Source organism: Chrysemys picta, chromosome 7, assembly GCF_011386835.1.
Source record: "Chrysemys picta bellii isolate R12L10 chromosome 7, ASM1138683v2, whole genome shotgun sequence".
Taxonomy (NCBI): Eukaryota; Metazoa; Chordata; order Testudines; family Emydidae; genus Chrysemys; species Chrysemys picta.
Genome location: NC_088797.1, coordinates 125,105,065 through 125,130,534, shown reverse-complemented (window position 1 = coordinate 125,130,534; position 25,470 = coordinate 125,105,065). Strand labels below are relative to the sequence as shown.

At 53.7% G+C, this 25,470-nt stretch overlaps 1 protein-coding gene across 6 annotated transcripts in view; it reads left to right on the top strand.

Annotated features, from left to right (window-relative positions):
• Positions 1-17,955, top strand: part of SFXN2 (sideroflexin 2) — an 88,533-nt gene extending 70,578 nt beyond the window's left edge. For 5 of the 6 annotated variants that reach the window (XM_065552635.1, XM_065552632.1, XM_065552629.1 and 2 more), the window contains exons 2-12: positions 2,085-2,257; positions 2,895-3,065; positions 6,584-6,682; positions 7,969-8,044; positions 9,272-9,357; positions 11,904-11,964; positions 12,439-12,505; positions 13,379-13,428; positions 13,883-13,932; positions 15,771-15,818; positions 16,427-17,955. In XM_065552635.1, the coding sequence (XP_065408707.1) occupies positions 2,100-2,257; positions 2,895-3,065; positions 6,584-6,682; positions 7,969-8,044; positions 9,272-9,357; positions 11,904-11,964; positions 12,439-12,505; positions 13,379-13,428; positions 13,883-13,932; positions 15,771-15,818; positions 16,427-16,526 (966 nt within the window). In that variant the 5' untranslated portion in view covers positions 2,085-2,099 and the 3' untranslated portion in view covers positions 16,527-17,955. Of the gene's footprint in view, positions 1-1,523; positions 1,593-2,084; positions 2,258-2,894; positions 3,066-6,583; positions 6,683-7,968; positions 8,045-9,271; positions 9,358-11,903; positions 11,965-12,438; positions 12,506-13,378; positions 13,429-13,882; positions 13,933-15,770; positions 15,819-16,426 lie in introns of those variants that run through there. The other variant, XM_065552630.1, reaches the window with a different exon arrangement.
• Positions 17,956-25,470: the final 7,515 nt, after the last annotated feature.

Here is a 25,470-nt window from a genome sequence, read left to right as displayed (position 1 = left end):
ATCGGAAACCTACTAACCGCTATACTTACCTACGTGCCTCCAGCTTTCATCCAGACCACACCACACGATCCGTTGTCTACAGCCAAGCTCTAAGATACAACCGCATTTGCTTCAGTCCCTCAGACAGAGACAAGCACCTATAAGATCTCTATCAAGTGTTCTTAAAAATACAATACCCACCTGCTGAAGTGAAGAAACAGACAGAGCCAGAAGACTACCCAGAAGTCACCTACTTTAGGATAGGCCCAACAAAGAAAATAACAGAACGCCACTCGCTGTCACCTTCAGCCCCCAACTAAAACCTCTCCAGCGCATCATCAAGGATCTACAACCTATCCTGAAGGATGATCCTTCACTCTCACAGACCTTGGGACACAGGCCAGTCCTCGCCTACAGACAGTGTCCCCCAACCTGAAGCAAATACTCACCAGCAACTACGCACCACACAACAAAAACACTTACCCAGGAACCAATCCCTGCAACAAACCCTGTTGCCAAGTCTGTCCACATATCTATTCAAGGGGCACCATCACATCAGCTACACCATCAGGGGCTCGTTCACCTGCACATCTACCAATGTGATAGATGCCATCATGTGCCAGCAATGCCCCTCTGCCATATACATTGGCCAAACTGGACAGTCTCTATGTAAAAGAATAAATGGGCACAAATCAGATATCAAGAATTATAACATTCAAAAACCAGTAGGCGAACACTTCATTCTCCCTGGACACTCAATAACAGACTTAAAAGTGGCAATTCTTCAACAACAAAAACTTCAAAAACAGACTCCAACGAGAAACTGCAGAACTGGAATTAGTTTGCAAACTGGACACCATCAAATTAGGCCTGAATAGAGACTGGAAGTGGATGGGTCACTACAAAAACTAATTTCCCCCTGCTGATACTCACACCTTGTCAACTGTTTGAAATGGGCCACTTTGATTACATTGGACACATTAGCACCACAAAAGTTATTTCCACCCCTTCTTGTCAACTGTTGAGAATAGCCCACTTCCACCTTAATTGAATTGGCCTCCTTAGCACTGACCCCCCCCCCCCACTTGGTAAGGTAACTCTCATCTTTTCATGTGCTGTGTATTTATACCTGCCTACTCTATTTCCCACTCCATGCATCTGATGAAGTGGGTTTTAGCCCACAAAAGCTTATGCCCAAATAAATTTGTTCGGTGCTAAGGTGCCACAAGGACTCCTCATTGTTTTTATCCTCCGAAGGAATCACATTCCAGGGCTTCTTGGGCTGAGAGCACTATAATCTGCAGGCAAGGAAAAGAAGTTCGTGGTGGCTAATTAAATACTTTGCTAAAGCCAGGCGCACTTTGGAGAGAGAAGCACATTAGCCAGGGCTTGTTTTTAGCCGCATGTGTTCTTTCTCACCGCTCCATAGTATGTTGCACGCCCTGTGATGCAGGGTGAGATGGCTAATGAAGCAGGCAGAGCAGGGGAGGCAGGCTAGCTAACCAGGAGGGCTGCACGGATGGAAGGTGGGGTGGAAGGAGACAGGGCCATGTGCCCCAATGGAGCGGGGGCACCAGGCCTCCAGGGAGGAAGCCTTTACTATAGGATCAAAGGTGGAGTACCTTGACTTCAGCTTCCCTTTACTCCTTCCCCTGGCTTGGCCTAGGGTTAGCTGCCCAGCTCTTTTCAGAAATCAAACTCTGAAAGGGGTCTGGCTAGAGGACTTTTTTTTTTAAATCTACTTTCTTGGCTCCCTGCAGGCCGAGCTCATGTTAGGTGAATGCTTTCTTCCCCCTGGCTCTGGGCCCTCCCTTTCACTTACCTGTCGGCTCACATCCAGGCTGCCTAGAAAGGGAGGCTAGGCCGAAAGGCAGTTTAGGCTAGTGGATTGAGCAACTCCTGAGGTCTACTCCTAACTCTTACTCACTGGGTTTTCTTCCTGGCCCTGGGAGGAAGGATCTTCTCCCGTGTGTGCTCACCAGGCCATTTGATGGGAAAGTGCTGACTGAAAGCCGATCACGTGGCAGTACTCTCGTACAGGAACCTTGCAGGAGTTAGGGGAAGGTTTCCTCTTAAAAGTTCTCCCCTTTCTCTTTCCCCTCCAGATCCCCGCTAAAACGATGACCAGGCTGACCAATTTTAGCATTGATGCCCCGCGCTGGGACCAGAGCACTTTTCTGGGGCGCCTAAAGCATTTCTTCAACATCACAGACCCGCGGACGGTGCTGGTGTCGGAACATGAGCTGGACAGGGCTAAGGCGCTGGTGGAAAGCTGCAGGTAAGTGGCTGGGTGGCCACTGGATTTGAAGGAAGGTAGAAGGCTGTTTGCAGCCTGCCCTTGCTGTATGTGAGAGGTAAACCTCTGGGGTGAGGAAAGCTTCCCTCTCTGTTCAGCAGTGGTATTGTGCCCTTGTCACCACAAGGGGGTGACACAGCATGTGCTGGAGCAGACAGTACGTTCGGTCCAGCCGAGAGCGGGAGCAACCCCATGCCAGCCAGTAGATTGCGTGTGCTCAGCCCCAGGGATTGGGATCAGGAGGGGCATCTCACATTGCGCAGCAGTGTCTTTGGCTTCTTAAGGATCTGCACCAGCAGGTCCCACAGGGAGCTCTCATGCAGCCCTTCCGGGTAGGTAAGGTGGTGATAATATCTGGACATCCTAGAGGTGGTGGGGCTCGAGAGCAGGGGTCTTGCTTAGTGCGGCGATACCGAGGGGGAGAATATGGAAGCTCCCCTTTCAGAGCATATACCAAACACATCCTTGCCCCAGCTGAGCTGTGCTCACCTAAGCCCATTCTGTAGACACCCTGCAGGCATGGCAGTATGTGAAGGCTGGAGATTAGCAGGAGTCTGATACTAGCTGGGGATGGTGAGCTGACAAACTCCCAGGATGTTGCCCTTTCTGTTACCTGCAGGGCTGGCCTGGTTCCCCCAGGAACCAGCCAGGAACAGCTGTTCTATGCCAAGAAGCTCTACGACTCTGCGTTCCACCCAGACTCTGGCGAGAAGATGAACCTGATTGGGAGGATGTCCTTTCAGGTGCCCGGGGGAATGGCCATCACTGGTTTCATGCTGCAGTTTTACAGGTAAGGGGCTGCAGGGGGCAGCGAGAGCCCCTTTCCCAGTCCCCCTTTAAAGCTGTCCCTGTTAGGCTGAGCAGGGAATTGACCGCAGTGAGTTGCAGGAAGCCGCGTCGGACCGTATGGATTAGCTCCCTCCTGGTGGCGAAGGGCAGGGGGACAGACTCAGCAGCCCCATGGATTCTAATGTCAGTCCCACCAGCATAGATGCCATAGTAACGGGCACGGCATAAACACTTAGCTAGAGGGGAGATGCAAGGGCTGGACCACGTGAAGAGAAACCGGATCTTCCATCTCTGAGCCTTTCTGACCACTCAGTGCAGCATCCTCCTGAACTATTAACATGGCCAGGACCTTTACACCTCATGGGCAAGGTAATTTCCCCAGGATTTCCAATCCAGTCTCATGTTGGAGCTTACCCCTGTCCTGAAACATTGGTGATCTTCATGCAGGCAGACAGATGGGCCTAAGTAGCACTTTTAATACGCTGCTAGAATGTTTATTTACAGGTTGTATGCCTTGCACTATGTGCTTGCCCTCGACCTTGGGTTCACGACCTTTGGGCTAGCCTCTCAGTCCTCCCTCTCCTCTCCGTATAGTTGTTGCCTGGTCTAGAGATTGTGTATTAATTATATTGATTACTTAAGAATTCCCCATCAACTCTCCCGAGCTCAGGCCCAGTATTATTAAAATTACGGTTCAATTGGGAACCCCGATGTGCACGGTTGCAGCGCTCACTCTTGGGAAATACCTTCTGTATTTGTATTAGTTTTATTAACACACTTAGTGAAGTTGCAAACACTCCAGCCCAGCATGGTAGATGGAGCTAATACAGAGTGGGCATCTGTATGCTCCCACCATTCTTTGCAGAAGGACTCAAAGTGTTCGTCCTCCTCACCCTCAGTGTCCCCATCCTGGCATCTCCCATGTGTTACATCTCCCCAAGGCGTACAGGCTGGGATACAACTTTTATAATGTGTTAGGCTGACGTCGCTGTGCTTAATGCATGTTTAGGAGGGTTTTCTTTGTATTTCCTCACCCTACTAATGTTGGGGTGCCCTTCTCCCATAGGTTACATGTTCGTTTACTTCAAACTTATTAGCGTATATGCCAATTAGTTACCATGGCATTCTTGTGGTCAGACAACCCTCCGTGGTGTCATAGAATCAGAGAATATCAGGGTTGGAAGGAACCTCAGGAGGTATCTAGTCCAACCCCCTGCTCAAAGCAGGACCAATCCCCAACTAAATCATCCCAGCCAGGGCTTTGTCAAGCCTGACCTTAAAAACCTCTAAGGAAGGAGATTCCACCACCTCCCTAGGTAGCCCATATCTTATGATCTAGGCCTACTCCTAGTTAGCATAAGCAGTTAAGTCTTTTGGGCTGTTTTCTTACAGGACTGAGGCCTGCAAGATCATTACTTTACTGCCTTAACTTATGCCCATGCCTGACCTAACAAATACCTGCACCGATAGCTACGCAGTCTGTGCCAAGCCCCCACAGCTTCCTCCTCCGCCATGTTTTGAAATTCTGGCCCTTCCACCCAGCCACAGGAGCTTAAACGTGGTCACCATAGAAACCCTGAGCTTGTGGAGGAAACGTGTCCTTGCTCTGAGGTTACAGCAAGTGAAATTACTTGTCACCATTTCTGCCCATTCATCTTTTTTGGGGGGGGCATTGTTAGTTTCAAAAAGGGGTGAAAGGTAAACCTGGTCAATTTCACTGTCCCGCCTTCTGATCAGTTTCGTTGTCAGGTTCCAGCAAGACATGGCCGGGTTGGGATCTGCAACCCAGCAGGGAAATGTTAAAACTCAGCACAAAGACACCATTTTAAATAAAAAAGGTCTGCTAACATTTCTGTTTCATTAGATTTAAATCCCTCCTCTCTGCCCTGGCCTCTAACACATCCAAATATTTGGGCAAAAAGTGAGTCCTTTGTCCAATTAAAACCATGTCTTTCCTTTGCTTCACTCGCATGTTTTTCTTTATCTTATTAACCGATTCTGCTGTTGATTAAAAGCCCTTTAATTATTAACCCAAAGCCAGTCCTGGGTTCTGCCTGCTCTTTTTTTAAACTTGCCTCTCCTGGTTCCTTTGTATCCTCTGAAATCCCGGATCCCACCGCTCCCACCGAGTGCCACTGTTGAAGAGAGACTGTGCTACAGATTAGGAACTATGTTTTCCTTTCTCACCCTTGAAAAAACCTCTCCTGCTCTGGTGTGTGTCAGTGGAATTAAAAGGTTCCCCCGTGTTTGCCTTCCTCCATGTCCCTCCTATACCGTTCAAGGAGAATGTTCTGTAGGGAATGATCCTGCCCTGACTCCAGACAACAGACTAGGCGGGGACCTTTTCCAGCTCTAGTGTAGAGTCAGACGCTGGCGGGTTGGTTTGCTCTCCTCTGGGAGGAGCCTGACAAGACCTCCTCACTAGGAGGGGGAGGAGTAAAAAGGCCCTTAGCTCTGCCTCTTTTCTAAACTCGTATTGCCATTGGCTACCTGGATTGCCAATGACCAATCGGATTAATGAAGGTGGAGTCTCCCTTTGCCTGAGCAATAAACTGTTTGGCTCAAGATGCTCTCAGCCATTATCTTTATCCCTTTCCTGGCCTTTAAAGGGCAGAGCATCCAGTCTGCCCACAGATCCCCAAGTGCTTTGCAGACAGTGAAGTCACGCTGGCAACCCAAGTGAGACAAGGAACGAATCCCCTCTGCCCCCATTTGACAGATGGGTAAAGTGAGGTGCAGGGAGTGAGGAGCCTGAGGAGTCCCCATGAGTCGCTGGCGGAGCTGGGGATCTCTGCCAGGATCCTTAGTCCCACCCACACGCCGTCACCACAGACCGTTCTTCCCTTCGAAGGGGTAGGGACACACCAGGCTGTGGAGCAGAACTCAGCCAGGTTGATGTAGTGCCTGCTGGAGTGAGTGGCTGTGGGGGCAGAGCCCACCACAACCCCGCCCCTGAGCTCGGCAGTAATGAACAAATCCCCCAGGAGCCCTCCCTGCCCAGCTGAGAGCCCAGGCTCCTGCCCGCTGCTCGGCCCCCTTGCTGCTCGAGCGGAGCAAGGCCCAGTGGAATGGGACCCAGGACCCCTGGATCTTTTCCCAGCTCCGCCACTGCCTGCTGTGGGACCCCAGGCAGGTAGCTGTGTCTCAGTTTCCTTCTCGGCAAAATAGGGGGGATGTTTACTCTCTCTCACTTACCTGCACGCTTTCTAAAGCCCTCTCAGGACAGGTGGGGGAGGGGTTGGGTGTGTGTTGTGTCCCCCAAAGACTGGCCCCATCTGACTCCAGACGGGCAGTGCCTGCAGCTGCAGTGGGGTCTGGGTGTCTTGTGTGCATCGCACCCAGCGTTTATCCTTCCTGAGCGTCCCCGCCAACCCCTGGCAGCAGGGCTGCTGTGAGGTGGGGCCTGTGGCAGTTCCCCAGCCCCAGGAAGGGGCTAGCTCAGTGCTGCGACTTGGTGCTCTGGCAGGTGGAGGGAGGGCAGAACGCACGGGCTGAGCTCTGGTGTCTCCCCCCCGACAGGACCGTCCCAGCGGTGGTTTTCTGGCAGTGGGTGAACCAGTCGTTCAATGCCTTGGTGAACTACACCAACAGGAACGCGGCCTGCCCCATCTCGCTCACGTGAGTATCTGCCCGGGGCCTCCTGCCTCAGCCCCAGGGCCTGCTGGGCTTCACAACCAGGTATCTGCCCTGTCGCCGGGAGAGGAAATGCCCTGTCAGGAGCAATCCTGCCATTCCTCCCCGGGCACTGGGTGAGATGGGCTCCTGTTTGGTCTGTGACATCTCTAGGCTGTCTCTGAACAGGTGGTGGTTGAGGGGCTGTGGCACTGGTGACTAGGCATAGCGCTGCTGTCATGCCCAGGATCAACCCCAGGGCAGAGTCTAAAGGCACACGGGGCTGGAGGCTGCCTGGCTTAGATATCTGGACCTCTTTGACCTCACAGAAGAGCTGTCCCTCCCATGAGCCCCTAGACGCCCCTCTCCCCAGGCTCTGTGTTAGTAGCAGTTCGTCAGAGGTGACCCGCAAGGGGGGGGGGGGGGAGAAGATGGGGACAGCCCTTCCAACCCACAAATTAATGGAGATATCCTATCTCCTAGAATTGGAAGGGACCTTGAAAGGTCATTGAGTCCAGCCCCCTGCCTTCACTAGCAGGACCAAGTACTGATTTTGCCCCAAATCCCTAGGTGGCCCCCTCAAGGATTGAGCGCTCAACCCTGGGTTTAGCAGGCCAATGCTCAAACCACTGAGCTATCCCTCCCCCAGGGCATTAGAGTCACCAAGGTCCATTCTGCTCTGTGTGGACAGCGATCTGCCCTGGTGTCCTTGGCCAACACATCCCCTCTTTGCATCACAGAGCGGCGGCGTGTGCGCCGGGTGGCTGCTGCCCTCTACCCCAGAGGGGGCTGTGCGTCTTTGGAAAGTTGATAACTGCAGGAGCTGCCTAAATCTGATGCGCCAAGGAGGAGAGTTTGGGAGTTAGATCCCAGCAAGGGCATGTAATGAGCCGCGGGATTTCAGCACCTTAAGAAGAATATTCTGACCCCTACCATAAAGGGTCCGAAAGCATGTTACAAACACCGAGAGATGTAATATCAACCCATTTCACAGATGGGGAAACTGAGGCACGGGAACAGTCCAGTTTCCCCACCTCGCAGTCCTGTGCCTTAACCATGAGGCCGCGCTTCCTGCGTTCTCTCCCCCAAGTGGAAACGTTCCAAGGGTGTGAATCGCAGCCCTTTGGGAGCTCCATGTGGGGCTTCCAGGAGCCAGTCCCGAACCTGTCTGGGAGAGCGCTCAGGATGTGCCCCTCTTGCCCCCCAGCCTCTCCCAGGGGACGGGCACTTGTTCAGGCAGCCTCTGGGAATTGCTGAGTTGTGTTATTTCCCCCCCATAAATTACTGTCTAGGCAAATCGGAGTGGCTTACGTCACCGCCACCAGCACAGCCCTGGCGACTGCAGTGGGACTCAACCTGTACACCAAGGTACCGCGGGGGGGGGGGGGGGGGGGCGGGGGCTCCACTATGCGTACATGTGGCGGTCAGACACTGTGGAGCGGGGGTATCTCAGGAGGGCATTGGTGCAGCATGGGAGGTTCTCTGCTTGCAAACCAGGGGGACTTGCCTTCGCGGGCGCTGCTGGCTCCACCGCTTGTCAGATCCGCTTCTCCGATGGTGCCACTGAGACAGGTCCATGACGGTGCCCGGAGTAGCTTCCTTGGGTGCATGGACGCCCCCTGCGTGTCAGGCGGCTGATGGCTGTTGCAATTGAGCGTAAAGCGGCCCCAGGTTGAATACAGAAGCAGACCTGCAGCGGCTCCGTGTTCTCCCCCAAAGGCTTTCTGCAGGAGTGTCAGTTCCATGGACAAGCCGCTGATTCAACAGCCCCATTAAAGGTCCAGAGATCTGGCATTCAGCATACGCTGCAGGGGACCTGGTCTTTCCTGTCCACTCCAGGAGCTAAAATCCCCTTGCTGCAATACAGCAGTTCTCCTTTCCCATACTACACCCTTCCTCCCATTTTAATAACCCGGCGGTCACGACCCCGATGCCTAGTTGTGTTCCTTGTCCAAAGCACCTTCGCAGCTACGCCTTCGCCCCTAGCATACAGCCATGCAAATGTGGCTTCTGCTGGGACCAGCTCTCCCTCCTTGTGAAGATAGCAGCAGGTTTCTGGGTAGATCCCAGTGCCCAAACCTGTCTCATTGGGGTCTGCCTCCCATGCTCCTTGCAAGGCCTTTGGGTGCTGATCTTCCCAGCCCTGCTGATGCGTTCGGCAGTACTCCAGCACTAGCCCCAGGTGCAGCCGGACACAGCTACTAGCTACCAGCTGGCCAGGCTGTTGTAGCACGGGGGAGTGGGTTGAATAAGGGAGTTGGGTCTCAGGATTTTTTTCTGCCTGGTTTAGCGGCTGGGTCTGATTTGGGTGAAAGGTGCTGACCGACAGCCCTGAAGGTTGGAGGGTTTCATTGAAGGCCTGGCCCATACGGCAGCGAGCAAGCTTCCCCGTGCATCTCTGCTTCTGACAGTCAGCCCTGCCCCAGGGCTCAGTCCCTGAGAGTCAGTCGCTCCTCCCTGCTGTGGGCGCCAGTTCTCATGCTGCTGGCTTTCCGCTGGGGTGAGGTCCATCAACTCCTCTCACCTAGGGGACACTGAGGATAGTTCCAGGCCTGCTGTGATGGCCATGCTCACCTCGGTCTCTTTCCTTCCTAGAGAGCCCCGCCCCTCGTGGCACGCTGGGTCCCGTTCGCGGCCGTAGCTGCCGCCAACTGTGTGAACATCCCCATGATGAGGCAACAGTAAGTCTGTCTCTGTTCTCCAGGGATGTGCTCCGGCCTGTGGGACCTTGTCAAAAACCAGGCAAGGATGGGGGATCTGGAACCGCAGGCAGAGATGACTCTTATAATGAGGAGACAGGCCGTGTTAACCAGTGGTTGGAGCCTAGATCCAAGAGCCAGGACTCCTGGGCTCTGCTCTTGTCTGTCACTAGCTTGCTGTGAGGGCAGGTCACTTCCCCTCTCTCCGCCTCAGTTTCCCCGTCAGTGTGATGGTACTGAGCTAGGTTGTTAATGTCTGGACAGCTCTTGACACTGTACAAAGCTTGATGTACATGTTTAATATTATTCCTAAAAGCCAGCACTTGCCTGTGCGGCTGAGAGAGCCGCCCCCACGTTCTAAACTCTCAGCAGAACTGAATGGGAAGCGTCTGCCTTGACTTGTAGCTAGGGGTTTGGGTTTGGGCTGGGTTATTCTGAGCCTGACTACGGATCAGGTGTTTTAGGAGTAAAAACAGCTGTTGATTGGCGGGTTTAAACACACCAATCTTTGCCTTTAACGTCCCATCTGGGCTGTGAGTGGCTGTTTAGAGGCTGCTGAAAACAGGCCACGGGGAGGAACCTGTATAAAAGGCCCACTAGTGGTCGTGTGAGGTGGTGTTTGTAAGCAAATCTCGCTGGCAGTGAGTAAGTGGGGGCTTCTCAGTGTCTGTTTTCTAAACACAGGCTCTCTAGGCTTTTCTGCTTTGAGGCTTTTTAACCTAAACCCTTTAACTCTCCCCCACCTGCATGAGGACCGTCGCCAACTGGTGGCTGCCTAGGCTAAGAATAAACCATTGACCTATTGGCATGTTGCTGTGAGGTCGTCCTTCAGGGAGGCACTTGCATCTTCCTCTGCAGTGTCTGGTTGCTATCGGTGACGGGATGCAGGACTAGATGGACCACTGGTTCATGGGGGTTGCCAGACCAGACCTGACCATGAAGGCCTGTATCTGGCCTCTTTCAATGTAGCTGACACTTCAGAGGAAAGGGAAAAACCCCTTGGTGGACCTGGCAAAACGGACCTAGAGAAGAGGGCCTTTCCTTCCTGACCCCTGTGGCCCTGAAGCTTGAGGCCTGGTTGTCTTTATCTTAGCATGTGTAATGGCATTGGGTATGGCAGCTAACGCCATCCGGGGTGCTCCTGTTATGGTTACGGAACCAGCAGCTGAGCGTTCTCTTTAAAACCAAACCTGTGTCTCAGTGACAAAATCCTCTTTTCCCCTGGAGGGTTTTTCAGTTGCCCTCCAGCACTTGGAGTGGCTGGTGGGGCCGGGGTATTAACAGATAGCAGAGCTGTCACCATGCTCCCGCAGTGGTCCTGTGAGATGGGTAGATGCTATTTCCAGCAGCCTCCCATAGGTGGCAGCATTGCACAAGCCGTTCATTTCACCCCCTCTGCCCGTTTCGGGGCCAGAGAAGGGCAGCCCTGGGGTTTAGCGATAAATCCTGCATCGGGATGATGACGAGGGGGCCGAGCCGGTTACCTGATCTCCCTGCCGGAGATTTACTGGGGCACGTTGTCTGAATCGTGTATTAAAACACTAACGGGCGAGTCTTGCTATGGGCGGTTGCAACTGCTTTATTCTGATGAATTTGGCAGCGGAGGGGCGGGCCAGGAGTGGATAAAGACCAACACAAAGTGGTCTGTATGGGTAGAAACAAGCCGGGAGTCTTAGTCACCATGGCAAAACTCTACTTTCCTATGAACGGTCATAGATCCCAAGGCCAGGCGGGACCCCTGTGATCTGCGAGTGTGACCTCCTGGGTAATGCAGGCCAGGGACCCTCCCCGAAATAATTCCTGTTTGAATTAGGGTAGCACCTTTCAGTAGGGTGCAGGGAAGGGGCATCAGTTGTGCCAGACAAGCCGGGTGGGAGATGTCCATGCCATGCTCTGTCTAGCTGGGGTTATTGCGGGTAATGCCAGCCTGGGGTGCTGCTCCAACCCAGGGAAAGATGATAAATGAGGGAGCCACAGGTGATTTGGGGGAGGGCACATTGTAGCATCCAGGGACCCCACTCATGGGGCCGGGACCCCACTGTGGTATGTGCTGTACAAACACACAACAAAAACAGAGACACTGCAACCCTTCCGCCCTCCTCGTCGGCCCTTGTTCACGGGGTTCTCGGCCATGTGGCAGAAGGTTTGAAAAGGGCCCGATTCTCCATTTGCCCCCCCCACACCTTCTCCTCGCTCAGATCAGATGACTGCCTTGCCAGCTGGGTAGCATTTTACACCCACAATGCACTGGGCTGCATGATAGCACCAAGGTCAAGGGCCAAAGCCTATAAACCCCCAGTGAGCCAATTTTGGAGCAAAAAAGTGTCTGCAGCCCCTTGTGCAAAGGTAGAGTAGGTGCGGCCTAGAGTTGGGGGGAGGGGAGGCTGTTGCGCTAAGCTGGGCGGGGTGGGAGGTGTGGACCATTCTGCACTGTTGGGGGGGGGGGCCTATCCTGTTTTCGTGGGGGGTGGACGGGGTGACTCAGGAGACTGGGTTTGAGGCGCTCATGGTTCCCTGTTTGTGTTTAGGGAGCTCATTAACGGGATCATGGTGACGGATGAGAAGGACTGTGAGCTGGGCCATTCCAGGGTATGTCGCGGAGCAGGGCGGGGTGACTGTTGCCAGTGGGTTCTGATGGCCTGGCTGCTTTGCTCACGTGGCCCCGATCCTGCAAGCCGAGCCGCCTGAAAACACGTTGAATCCTTTTCTGGGATCGCATCTCCGTGGAAGCTCATGCCGCAGCTGGCACGGGAACGGGGGTGGGGTGTGGGGCCCATGAGACAAACTGCAGAAAGGTCTGAGCTCCCCGCCTTGCCAACTTTCTGACCCTAACTCTGCCATCGCAAGGCCAAATCCAGCCGTGTTCGCTCACGTTCCCGGGGGGGTTGCGGGATGGGACTGGAGTACATGACACAGCTGCTTCAGACCTGGACACCCCGTCTCCCCCAGCGACCCATGAAGGCGTTGGAGCAGCGAGCACTAACCAGCCCAGCTGGTCGCGTTACTGCCCCATCAGATGTAGCTCTTGGAGGGGCTTGGCTGACTGTTCTTCTTGCTTTTTAGGTTGCTGCGGTCAAGGGGATTACCCAGGTGGTGGTCTCCAGGATCGTCATGGCAGCGCCTGGCATGGGTGAGCACCAGCGACACTGCCCCCGCAATCTGGGGGGAGGCAGCCTGCAATCGGCCAAGCAACCCACCAGTACACGGGCTGGTGGGAGGCAGAGGAGGGAGAAAACTAGGGCTGGGAGCCATTTGGGCGCAGAAAGGATGGTGCCTAGGATATGCCAGTGAGTAGAGTAGAAGGTTGGGAGCTGCTGATGGCTGGGGCCTAGTCCCAGCTCTGACACCCAGAACCTTTTTCTGCCTCAGTTTCCCTATCTGTACAATGGCCAGCGTGCCTGCCTCTGGGTGGTTTGTATTGTGTCTGCAGAGCGCGCCAAGACCCTCTGATGGAAGGCATTGTATAGACAGTCCAAGTATTGCCTGTTTGGTCTAAAGGACCATTCCCTTCTCCTCCAGCCCCTGGGGATTCCCCGCACCCTTGTTCTTTAGCTCCCCTCCACCACCACTCACGCACCTTGATGGCCCCATAACTCAGCCACTGGATGGAAATCTTCCCCTTGGTCATGGTGCCCCTCTGGTACCTGCCACCAGGGGGTTCTGCCGAGCGACAGGAGATGCCCCCTTCCTTTCCCTGCCCTTGGCTCGGAGCAGGGGTGCTTGCTCTGCTCCCCAATCAGAAGGTGGGCCGGGGCAGGGATGTTGGCCCTCCTGGGTGTAAGCGACTGGCAGTGGGAGCACTGGTGTGGTGGCTCTGACACAAAGTGTGTCTCTGGCCACTGGGAGCCAGGCAGGGAGACCTCAAGAGGTGACCTCCCATGACGGCTTTTTCCTTGTGGTTGGATCTCGCCTTGCCTGGCCCCTGGCTCTTCAGTGAGCTCGGCTGGCAGAGAATGGGGCAGCTGGACTGATAACATCCTGACTCCTCTCTGTTTCTGGCTAGTTCTTGTGCCGATTCTCATGGAGCGGCTGGAGAAGTTCCCCTTCATGAAGGTGAGTGGTTCAGGAGGGTCTGAGTTCCTCCTCCATCATCCCCATCCAGTGGCATCCTGTCCACATCCATATCCAGCTCCCCTCTCCTGGTAGTCAAACCTCTCCATGGCTCTGTTACCCCCTCTTTTCTCCCTTTGCCCCCCCCAGACCGTCTGTAGGGGTTGGGTTCTCTCACTTGTGCTCTTTCCTCAGTTTCCCCCGCCTCTGCTGGCCCTCTTGGGTTATGGGGGCCCGCTGGAGCTCCAGATGACCTTAAGGGGACCCCAGAAAGCATGTGGGTATCAGGGATATGAACAAAGGATTTGCCAGACTAGATCTGGTCATAGATCCACCAAGCACGTTGAGCTCCTTGGGGGAAAGACTTCCTTCTCCCCTGGCTGGGTTGGACGTTGGCTGTGATAACTTCAGGGACGACGTTCCGGGCTCACCTTCTCCTGGGCTGATTTCTTTGCAGAGAATTCAGGTCCTCCACGCGCCTTTACAAGTGATGCTGGCTGGGGGCTTGTAAGTATCTTCCTTCCCGAACCGCCACCCTTCCTCAGCTCTGGCCTTGCAGCTTTGGGTTCAGAAAACAACCTTCTAAAGAAGCCAGTCAGCGTCTGGCCTTAACAGGAGCAAACAGCTGGCTCTGAAAATCTCTTTCCTTTCCCACCTTCTGTCAAGCTCAGAGTCCAGGGCGTCCCTGCCACAGATAAGAACCTCAGTAATAATAATCAATCATTAGTGGATTCTCCCAGTGCTCCTTTGAGGCAGGTAATAATTATTACATCCCCATTTCAGAGCTGGTGAAGCTGAGACACAAATGCGGGGGGGCTTGCGATTTGCCTAGCGCTGCAAAGTGAGGCGGAACTAGGTGATGGAACCCAGGAATCCTGAGGCCATCCCCTGCTCTAACCACTAGACGACATTCCCTCTGTATCACACGCCCCAAAAGCTGGGGAGGAGAAGCTACTCGCTCCTCTGGTGTAGGGTGCTTGTCACATCCTTAATGGCACCAGTGAAACCCGGCTGAGTCACATGGGGGCCGTGCCCCACTTCACTCCAGCACAGCACGTGACGATCCCTAATGTAGAACAGGCCCCTGCTGAATCCATGTGTGACTGATCTCCAGAAGTGAAGGAGAAAGAAGCATCAGGAGCAGACCAAGGATCTGCAATACACTGGGCCCTACTGCCGTGCTGTGGGTCAGAGGAAGGGGGAAGGACCATCTTTAACCCAAGGAGAAGGTCCCCTTGGTAAAGGTTGAGCCCAGGGTCCCTGCTACGCTGCAAAGGAGCAGATGCTAGACTGTCCCTTTCCCAATGGTATTCCCTTTCCTCTGTGTCTAAATCCCCTGGACCCAAGCAATGCTAACTGCTGTGGGCTCTCCTGAGGCGTGTCAGGGACCATCCCCCAGGTTCCCGTAGGCCCTCGCTCTCAGAGCCTCCGAGCTGCCCCAGCTTCAGGGGAAATCCAGGGGTTGCCAGCACTCTGGGGAATCGGGCCTGGAGCAGTTGTGACAGTCAGAAGAGGGAGCAGTCTGCCACTGGGACAGGGGGCCCCACAAGGGAGGTCCTGCCCTGCACCAGGGGTTGGGGGCCCAGGCTTCATCCTACTGGGCAGGTCCATCCCTTGGCTTTTCCATCCCCCATAGCTGTAGCATGGGAGTATCTTGTGAAATCAGCCCTGGGTCTCCTGGAGGAAGAGAAGATTATCCCCGTTTTACAGCTGGGGGAGACTGAGGCATGAGACAGATTTGCCCAAGGTCACATACCACTGCGAGTCTGGGTGTGAGCTGAGAATTTAACCCCGATCTCTGGACTCCCAGTTCAGCCACCTTGCCGGAGAGAGCTGCACGGAAGGACGCTCCGGAGCAAGAAGCCGCTCTGCCGGGCTGAGTGTGGGTGGCCAGTTTGCTGGTGTTTGTATGAGAATCCGGGGCAACGTGCTTACCTGCACCTTGGTGTTAATCAGGCCCCTTGGACTTCACCAGCCCAGCTGGGAACTGAACCTTGGCCCCCTGACATTCACCAGAGCAACCCCCAGGGTGCTCTACAGGGGTGCAGAGCTAGATCGCTCCACCCAGCACTGAAATCAGCCAGCCGCTGTGACCTGGCCACTTAGCTGGCGTGCCACAAGCCACACTGGGGCCTTTGAGGAGAGGAGGTGGGGAGTGGAGCAAGGATTCCCCAGGGCTAACTTCCCACCTCGTGGGAGCTCGAATGACGGCGAGGGGTCTCTGTCTTTGCACCCCTCAGGAGAGGTGACTTATGGGGGCTGTCAGTGTAACCAAGGGTTGGCTCTTGATCCGAGAGCGGACGTTGAGTTGTTGCCAGTAACGCTTGGTTTTCTCTGTCCTGCAGCCTCCTGTTCATGGTGCCGGTTGCCTGCTCGCTGTTCCCACAGAGATGGTACCAGCTGCGCTGCTTCTCCCTCCCTGAGAACCCCTCTCCCGAGCTATCCTCCGCATACCCCGGGGGGCGCGGGCATCTTCTGGACAGGCCTGTCCTGTCCCTGGGAACTTGGTCAGCTTGAGGGCTTGCAGCCAGCGCTGCCCTTCCAAAGGGTCTGACCTGTGCACAGATGCTAATCCCCACGCTGTGCGCTCTGTCCGGAATGGGGGAGATGAGTCCCCATCTCTGTGCTCTGCCACCTGCCCTGGGACCAGGGCACAGAATGGGGCTTGGCTGGACTCCCCAGGGCTCTGCCCTGGGATTGGGGCCTGGGAGGGGGCTGGATTCCCCGAGTCTGTGAGCTCTGCCCCATGCCCTGGGATCGGGCTGCAGGCTGGGGCTGGATTCCCCTCTGCTGCCTGCCCTGAGAGTAGCTCATATTAGCCGGTGACTTGCTTCCATGGCCACTGTTAAGATCTGGCTGCAGAAGGCCTGCCTCCTGCCCACCCCACCCCCCAGCCAGCTGGAGAGAAGGCCCTACCCAGACCAAGGACACTTCCAACAGGGTCAGGGAGAAGAAGTGCAAAGCAAATCAAAGCCTGACTGTCCGTCTCCTCTCCCTGCAGCTCTCTGGCGCTGTCTAGCCTGGAGCCGGAGCTCCGAGCCTCCATCCAGGCCAAGCACGGGGACTGCGTGCCTTACGTCTATTTTAACAAGGGATTGTAAATCGAGCGTCTACCTCGGGAGCCGTCCACGGCCCTGCACCGCGCTCCGTGGGGCCACCTGCGGCTACAGGGCTGTAAGCTGGAGACGGGCTCAGGACAGGCCAATCAGACCTGGATCCCCCACCCTGGCTGCCAAAGTATTTGGGGGGGGGGACTTCTGGCTCCTTTGGTTTAACCGTGTATCTTCTGCTCCCCCAACCAGATTTGGGGCCTGCCCCTGAGTGACTGACACCGGCTGGGGGCGCTACATCTGTTGCACTGGTGCTGGCCTGCTAGTGGACAGAAGCGGAAATGCGCCTTCTTCAGCAAAGCCGTCACTGGGCACCATAGGTCAACACATCCCTGGGCCTTAGCAGCAACTCCTCCTTGTCGCAGGCTAATGCACAACTCCTGCTGCCTTAACCCCTCCCGTTGGCTCTGACCCGTGGGAGGCTGGAACAGGACCTCGGCGTGCCCGGATCCTGTTCTCTTAGTCGTTGGACTGATGCCACCTGTTACAAAGTGCCTGAGAACTGGTCTGATTGCTGTAGGTATCCCAGCCAGGCCCCCCGGTGCAGAGCACGTGCCTGAAGGCTCTTGTAGTCCTGTGCCCCTCTCTCTGTGACAGATTACTGCTCTGTTCCCCTGTTCAGACGGCTCCCTCCCCTGCCCTTGCTCCCCCTGCCTAGCAGGATGGGGGTAGCTGGGGTAATATACACATGGTGCTATCTCTCTTCTGTTCAGGGAGGCAGGATGGGCTCTGCCATCCCTGTTGCGGGTCATATACAGTACAATCGATGCCAGCTTCTGTCCTTCAGCTGGGAACTGAATTCTGCTCTTAGTTAAACAGGTGCCATTACTCCAGCTACACACCAGATTAAGTGAGGTCAGAATTTGGCCCTGGTCTTTGTTCTGGACAGCCTCTTCTGCCTAAATAACTAATAACCAAATGTGGTTGCAGTCTTAAGCAGCCATGGCCTTTCTGTAAACATGTAGGGCCAGGTTGTCAGCATTTGAGCAGTGCAAACAGATTGAGCACTTGCATGCACAAGGAACAGTGTGTTTTGAAAACGTGTCCCTCGCCCTCAAGTAGTTTAGGTCCCAGATTTGTCTTGCTTTGCAGTCCATGCAATGGAGTGTGAAATGCCCTGATGTTTTATGCTCTTTTTTTTTTAAATCCACAATACCATTGCCTGTAATTGGAAGAACGGATGATCACCACTGTTTGTGTAAGTCCTACCCACTGCTCAATGCTACTCTTGGAGCTCTGCTAGCATCAATGCAACTGATCTCTGTAGATTTCAGCCTTCTTTAAGGTGAGGGGGGAAAACTTCCTGATTCACTAGAACCCTGCTGGATAAGGAAATGTTAGTTGTAAGTTTTTGAATGGGAGAAGTTGTTACAAACAACGGAGGGGAGGGAAATAAAATCTGAGGATTTTTAAAACTGTCGCCGACGCCGCTGTTATGTTTCATGTGGACACTTGCTTTAAAGCGCCTGCGAGGGCCGTCTCTGTGTGTTTGTGATGGCTGCTGCCGCTTGCAGCCTGAACTGCCTTGCGCTTTGGAGCATTTTGAGGATCTGAATGTTGGGAGTCCAAATTCTGCCCTCACGTGAGCACCCAAGACCGCTCCCTGCACGATTCTCAGGTTCCAGTTTGGTCTGCGCTAAGCCAATAGAATTACTGAATGGGTGACATGTTGATGATGCTTCCCACCCAAAGCACTTTACTAACGGATATACAAAGTTGTCCATGAGTGTGTGTCTATATCCTTAGGTTTCACTTCACCCAGCACTGAAATGCAGCCACCTCTGGGGTGGAACGTGGCAGCTGTTTAGTAGCAAATAGCAGCCCTGCACAACATTTTAGGACAGGAACTGAAGAGACACTGTCAACCTCCCCAGTGGGAATTCAGCACCAGTTTTAGCAACTAGCTGAGACCTTGTCTGCACTAGGACTTCTAAGATTTCAATTATATTGCCATTTATTATTCCTATTTCAATAGGGGCTAGGAGCTCCAAATGCGGACCAGCACGCCTGTGTGCTAGGTGCTGTACAGCCACAGACTAAAAAGTCCATGCTGCCCTCTAGTGATGCTATGCAATAAGCATCTGGTTATAATTAAGACATTTTAGTTTGTCCTCCAACATTAGATGAAATTGATAGATGCAGTTTTCGTTCTCTTCCCTCAACCCCGAATGGCATTACTGGGAAGAGTTAAGGTTGCTTGGGGTCCCTAACTTGTCTTTTCATAGTTTGATTTCTTTTAAATTAAGCTTAATGCTGACTTTCCTGGTGTTCTAATGCTCAGTTCTGGGATAATTACAACATCCCTGTGATGTTTTATGGCCTTAAATTACTGAACTGTTGGCGGGGTGGGGGGGCGCATGTGCACATCACAGTGGTGGGGGAGGGAAGGAAGGTGCATCTTTATTAGTGTGGCAAGGATGTGTGGCTGGGGTGGTGTATTGGGGAAGGGGTAGCTCGAGAGGGTGGGGCGCAGCCAGGACAACTGTCCGATAGTTCGGTTATTGCTGTGCAAGGGTGAGGGCTTAAATCCGTCATGGGGACACGTACACTTAGCAAGTAGTTCCTGCGCCAGAGCAGGCCCTGCAGACTGCGTCTCCGCCATGCAAGCGTGGCCTGGCCTCCTGGCTGCTAGTCGAGGTGCCATCGACCAGGTGAGACTTGAGCTGGGCTCTCTTCTGCCCTTGCCTGCAGAACGCTCCGGGTGGCAATTTGAGCTCCTGGGATAATAACCTTGCTGTCCTGGCCCGAGGGGAGCAGGTTCGAATGTCGAAGGCTGTGTGAGCTGATCTGTAGCCGAGTGGCCACCTGGCCAGGGAAGGGCGTGACCGCAGCACACCCTTCTGACTGGCCTGGCAAAGAGCAGTCCGGGCCATGGCTGGGCTGTTTGCAATGCCCCCCAGCCTAGTGGGAGATGAAAGTTGTGACCACCCTGTGAGTGCAGCAACTTCCGTCCTCGAGTCGTAGGAGGCTGCAGCTTTGACATACAATGACCATGCTGTGGTTGGGAGGAGATGAGCAGCAGGCGGGTGCGTGGGTTGGAGATCAGGGTGAATACGAAAAGGCTGAACTCCTGCGATTGACCCTCCCTCTGCCTGCTCTGAACGTTTCAAGACCAGCACTGAGCCCAATGGCCGATTGAACGGTGCCCGCTCCTTTCCCTCCTCTTGGCCAAATTGCTCATCCGTTCCCTGCTGACTCCATTACGGCAATCTCCCCGGCTGGCCTGCCCCTTCCAGTCTATCCCAGTCGCTGTGTCCCTAATCCCTAATCAACAATCCCGTGTGACCAGCTCTACTGGGCTCCCCGTTGTCCTAGGCAACGAGCCCAAGCATCCTGGCCTGCTTTGAAGGCCTTTAGGCCATTTGGCCTCTACATCTCCGCCCTGGTCTCCTTTTCCCCCTCCCCCTGCTACCATCGTGCCATCTGTGATCTTTGCCCCCTGCTTGAGACACCCTCCCAAAACCCATTCACCCCAAACACCTCCCTCGCTGTCTCCCCTAGGAGAGACCTGCGAACAATTGTTAAAAGCCCTAATTGAGTGTCTTATCGATGAACCACCTGATCTCCTCATGGTTCTCCCGATCTCATCCTGCTCTCCATCCCTTTTTTTTTTCTTACGATCCTCACTTGTTAGGTCTGAATTTAGGCCCTGATCCTGCAGCTGGCACTGGATTCTTGGGCTCAGGGGGGGGCGCCATTGCCTGCGTGGATCTGGCTGCAGGAGAAGGGTTTCAGACCGTAAGCTCTTGGGGGCTGGGATCACATCTCATTGCTGGGCAGGGCCTCGGCACTCGTAAATAACAAACAGGTCACAGCTGGTCAGCCGGACAATGGCTTTGAGTGTGGGGCCGGGGTTCTCGGTTGCCGTTCTGATGTTAGTACAGAATGGAGGTAATTCGGCCTCTCAGATATTTCTAAGCCCCAATGAAATAAGGGCCAATTTCTCCTGGGGAGGGAAGAGGCCCGAGACGAGGGGAATCACTCCTCTTTCCTCTCCCTCCCTGCAGCTTTTTTTGCACAGGCTGCACAAGAGCAATTTGTCTGGAATTGTGCGGAGCCTGTGGCAAACACACCCCACCCGGGCTCGGCGGCGTGCATACCAGCCGTGTCTGTGCTTGGAGCCAAGGAGCCTCATGCCTTGTTGTTAACAAGTCGATTCTTGTAACACAATGTGCCACTGCTATTCAAAACAAACATGCCCTCCTACTTCGGCATTAAGGTCATTAGCTTCTTGAGGGGACTCCTCCCTGCCACCAGAACTCAGGTGTGCTTCAGTTTTGTTGTTGCCACGACTGCAGCAGCAGCTGATTCCTCGAGGAGATGCTGGATGGACTTAGAGACCATCAGGGTTTGAACGTTAAGGCTGATTAATCCCTTTCGATAGAGATGGGGACAACAGGTTTCTAGTTTGATTCCCATGCTGCAGCCATGACGTGCTTAGGGGGAACACACCACTGAAGAGGAGTCTGATAGTAGGACTATATTTGTTGTCCTGAGTTTTGGCAGGATCCCACAGTCCTGGGCCATCCCTGAAGACCCCAGTGTCTCCCGTGCACACTGGTTGTCCCTTGGGTGTAGACTGCTCCATTGTGTCGGAGCAGAACTGGCCATGGCAACTGGCTGAAGCTGGAGGTGGACTTCTAGGTCTCCTGCTCCCAGGGCCTTGAAAATAAAGGCTAAGACTTCAAATTGGAGGCCGTGTTCCACAGAGAGCCCGAGGAGGGAGTGGAGAACAGGGGACGGGATCCTGGTTACACGGGTTGCTAACGAGCCAGCTGCTGCTGAATTCTGAAATGCATACCTGAGGTAACTGGTGGATGTGGATTCCAATACCATGCCGTTGGGATTTGCCTGGTCCCTGGTCTTCGTCCATGTTACTGCTTTGGGGACAGCGTGGGCTTTCTATGATGTGCTTCAAATCCCATCTTTGGGAAAAAATGGGCCCGTTCCTTTTCGAGGAGCACTGAGGTCCACCCCTTGCCTCAACCTGCTCGAATAGTAGAACGTGCTCACCCGCCAGGCATGGGGTGAGCATAGGCCCCGCTCTGCCAGCTCCCACAGTTGCCTGCTGGCCCACGGGTGAGGCATGTGCTGGGGTCCCCGCCTGCTCAGCCTCTCTCTCTGCCCACGGGGCAGCACAAGGGCTGCTGCGCCAGCATTGTGCTGAAGATGAGCCCCAAGAAGGACGGGCTAATGGTCACCGAGTGCCAGCTGGCCCACAACCACGCCCTGAGCCCCATCGAGTTAGCCTGCTACTTCAAGAAGGGGTACCTGAGGGCCAACTCGTGCCTGCCGGTGCGCACCACCACCACCAAGATCTCCAAGCAGTTTTGGGGGGGGCGTACGTGCAGCGCCTGCTTTCCTACTGCAAGAGCTGTGACCACAGGGTGCTGGACGGGCTCTTCGCCAGCAACCCCAGCGCCAAGTCCTCATGGAGGACAAGTCATCGTCCAGACCATCTTCTTCCTGAGCTTGCGCATGATGGCACTGAGCCGGCGCGTCCCGCTCATGCTGTTCTTTGACCGCATGGTGGGGCTGAACGAGGAGTTTGACCTGTATTCAGTGCTGTGCGTGGACGGCGCGGCCGCGAGGTGGCCTACTGCCTGACGCAGCGGGAGACGCCCGACCTGCTGCGCTTCACGCTGGCCTCGCTGGTGCAGAGCGTGCCTGAGGTCAAGCTGCAGGTGCGGTGCATCACGCTGGGCGTGGAGATCACCCACCTGGAGGCAGTGAAGGAGCTGCTGCCCAATGCCCGCGTGCAGATCTGTCGCTCCCAGGTGCTGGAGACACTCTTCAGCAGGGCGCAGGAGCTGGCCCGTGCTCTGCCGGCTGGCTGCAGCCAAGTCGCCGGCCGCCTACCAGCAGGCGGTGCAGGAGATGAAGGCCATTGTCCCCCAGCGCTTCGTGCGCTACTTCTGGCGCCATTGGCAGCTGCACAGCGAGATGTGGGTGCAGTTCTGGGCCTTTGAGACGGCCCGCAACGTCAACGCCTGCGAGCTGCTCAAACACTCAGCCCCTCGCCCACCATGGCCCAATGCATGCTGGACCTGCTGGCCATGCAGGTGGGCAGTGAGGCCCATGAGTTGGATGAGGGAGAGCTGGCTCAATAAATGTATATTTTCCTTTTTGACCCTTCCTGGCCCACAGCTCCTCCCTCAATTCCCTCGTGCTCTGATGGCTCTGTGGTTTCCTTCAGGGCCAAATGTGGGGCCGCCCAGCCTGGTGCCCACTGCTGTGGTGCCTGGCGTCTGAGTCAACGGGTGCCATGCCCCCACCCCTCTCCAGCTGCTGGCTCTTCTCACAGTCTCGGCGTTCATTGCTTTAAAAAGTCCGTCTCTAGCGGCCTGGGTGTGTGGAAAAGATCCCAAAGTGCCCATAACGTAACCAGCGCAGGGACATCTGCCTGGGCAGCGGGAGAGCTTGGCCCCGCTCAGCTAGGGGAGGTGTGTCCTGCCCTGCTCAGCTCCAGGATGTGCCAACTCTGCTGCCCGGGGCCGATGCTGATTTTCGACGTCGGCTCTGGCAACTGATTCATGCCACGGGACAGCGGCAGGGTCATGTCTGCGCCTTGTCCTGGCAGTGACACAGGCCACTGCTCTGGCACCCCCAGGAAGGGGCGCCAGCAGAGTCCCTGCCCACCGAGGGGCTGAGCTTGGAGAGCCACACAGTAATGGACTGGACCTCTGCCCTGGGCAGCATGCGCGGGCAGCTTGGCCTGGTGCTAGCCCTGGGCAGAGCAGGAGGGGAGCAGCCCTGTGACCCCTGCTCAGCACGTGGCCAAGGGGTTCCCAGGCAACAACATGGGGATTCCAGGAGCTGGGTAAATGGGCTGTTGGGGGTGGGGCAGGGACACAAAATTCCAAATGTTTGCTGTAGTGATAACCAGGCATATACAAAGATACAGTCAATTTTCATGATCTTTATCTTTAACCAGATAATGAGCTAACCCAAATTGACCAAACCAGATTAAGGTTTCTTCATCTTCCTGTCCTAGAGAATGAGACGTCGCTCACCACTCTTATGGACTTAAATTCCTCAATCACATCATTGTAATTAACTGACGAAGCCAATTCTTGTTCAATGTACAGGTGTAAAAGTGCTTCAGTGTATTGATGATAAGAAGAAGGTCCTACAAAGCGCCAAATTAACAATGGAAGAGGGAGCTGAATACGTGAGCAACTTAGTCAAGGAAATTCAAATAATGAAAGATTCTTGGCCAATTTTTTTTTAAGAAGCCAAACAAGTCGCTTCAAGCCTTGGCATTGACCCAAAAATGAAAAGTGACTCAAGGATCCGGAAGAACAAGTGATTCTTCGACGACACAGGGGATGCAGACTATACGTTTGACTCTCCCGATATTCAGTTCAAAGTACAGGAGTTCTTCCCGACAATGGATTTGCTTCTATCAGAGCTAGGAGGTCTTGGGGAAAGAATGGCTGAAGTCTCAAATTTATTTTCACCCATTTTGAGTCCGCCAGATAAAGTGGATGAATCTTCTATAGAAAATTGTCTTGACACTTTGGCCACAGCATATCCAAAAGACCTTCAGAGAGAAGATCTTAAAGAGGAACTTGGAATCTTTTTTTATTTTGTAAAAGATTCTAACTTAAGAGTTGATGGTCATATACCCTCTGCACTTACACTTCTTAATGCTCTCTTCAAAAAAGGATTGGAAAATGTGTTTCCACAGATTTGTATTTGTTTACGCCTACTAACAGTGTTGCCAGTGTCGGTAGCATCAGGAGAGCGTGCATTTAGTAAGCTAACATTGATTAAAAATCGTTTGCGTTCAGCCACTGGGGAAGAAAGGCTGAACCATTTGCTCCCTTTGAGCATAGAATATGAAATGGCCAAAGACAAGTTTTGATGACATTATGACTAGAAAAGGTTCAGAAAAGGGCAACTAAAATGATTCGGGGTTTGGAACGGGTCCCATATGAGGAGAGATTAAAGAGGCTAGGACTCTTCGGCTTGGAAAAGAGGAGACTAAGGGGGGATATGATAGAGGTCTATAAAATCATGAGTGATGTGGAGAAAGTGGATAAGGAAAAGTTATTTACTTATTCCCGTAATACAAGAACTAGGGGTCACCAAATGAAATTAATAGGCAGCAGGTTTAAAACAAATACAAGGAAGTTCTTCTTCACGCAGCGCACAGTCAACTTGTGGAACTCCTTACCTGAGGAGGTTGTGAAGGCTAGGACTATAACAGCGTTTAAAAGAGAACTGGATAAATTCATGGTGGTTAAGTCCATTAATGGCTATTAGCCAGGACGGGTAAGGAATGGTGTCCCTAGCCTCTGTCTGTCAGAGGGTGGAGATGGATGGCAGGAGAGAGATCACTTGATCATTGCCTGTTATGTCACTCCCTCTGGGGCACCTGGCATTGGCCACTGTCGGTAGACAGGATACTGGGCTAGATGGACCTTTGGTCTGACCCAGTACGGCCATTCTTATGTTCTTATTATTAATGAGTTCGCTAAAATGAAAGTGAGGAAAAAATTTGCAGCTGTATAATTAATGTTCAGAACAATTTGTTAAAAAACAATTTCAGAAGAAGCATTTTGTAATTGCAAATGTATACATACCATTAAATCATTTAATGTTTTTAAATAATGTATTTCATGTCTTTTCAAATTATTAAAATTAATTTTTGAATGTATTTCACTGATTATTTTTTACATTTCCAAATACATGTTACTATAGTATTGCAACTTTTTTTTAATGGAAGGGGCTCCCGAAATTGCTTTGCCCCAGGCCCCCTGAATCCTCTGGGTGGCCCTGACTCTCCAGTGTATCTACCACTCTTCCCAGTCTAGTGTCATCTGCAAACTTGCTGAGGGTGCAGTCCACGCCATCCTCCAGATCATTAATGAATGTATTATGTCACAATGAACAAATCCTCTTCTGGGCTCATCCCACTAGCTTGCTTACG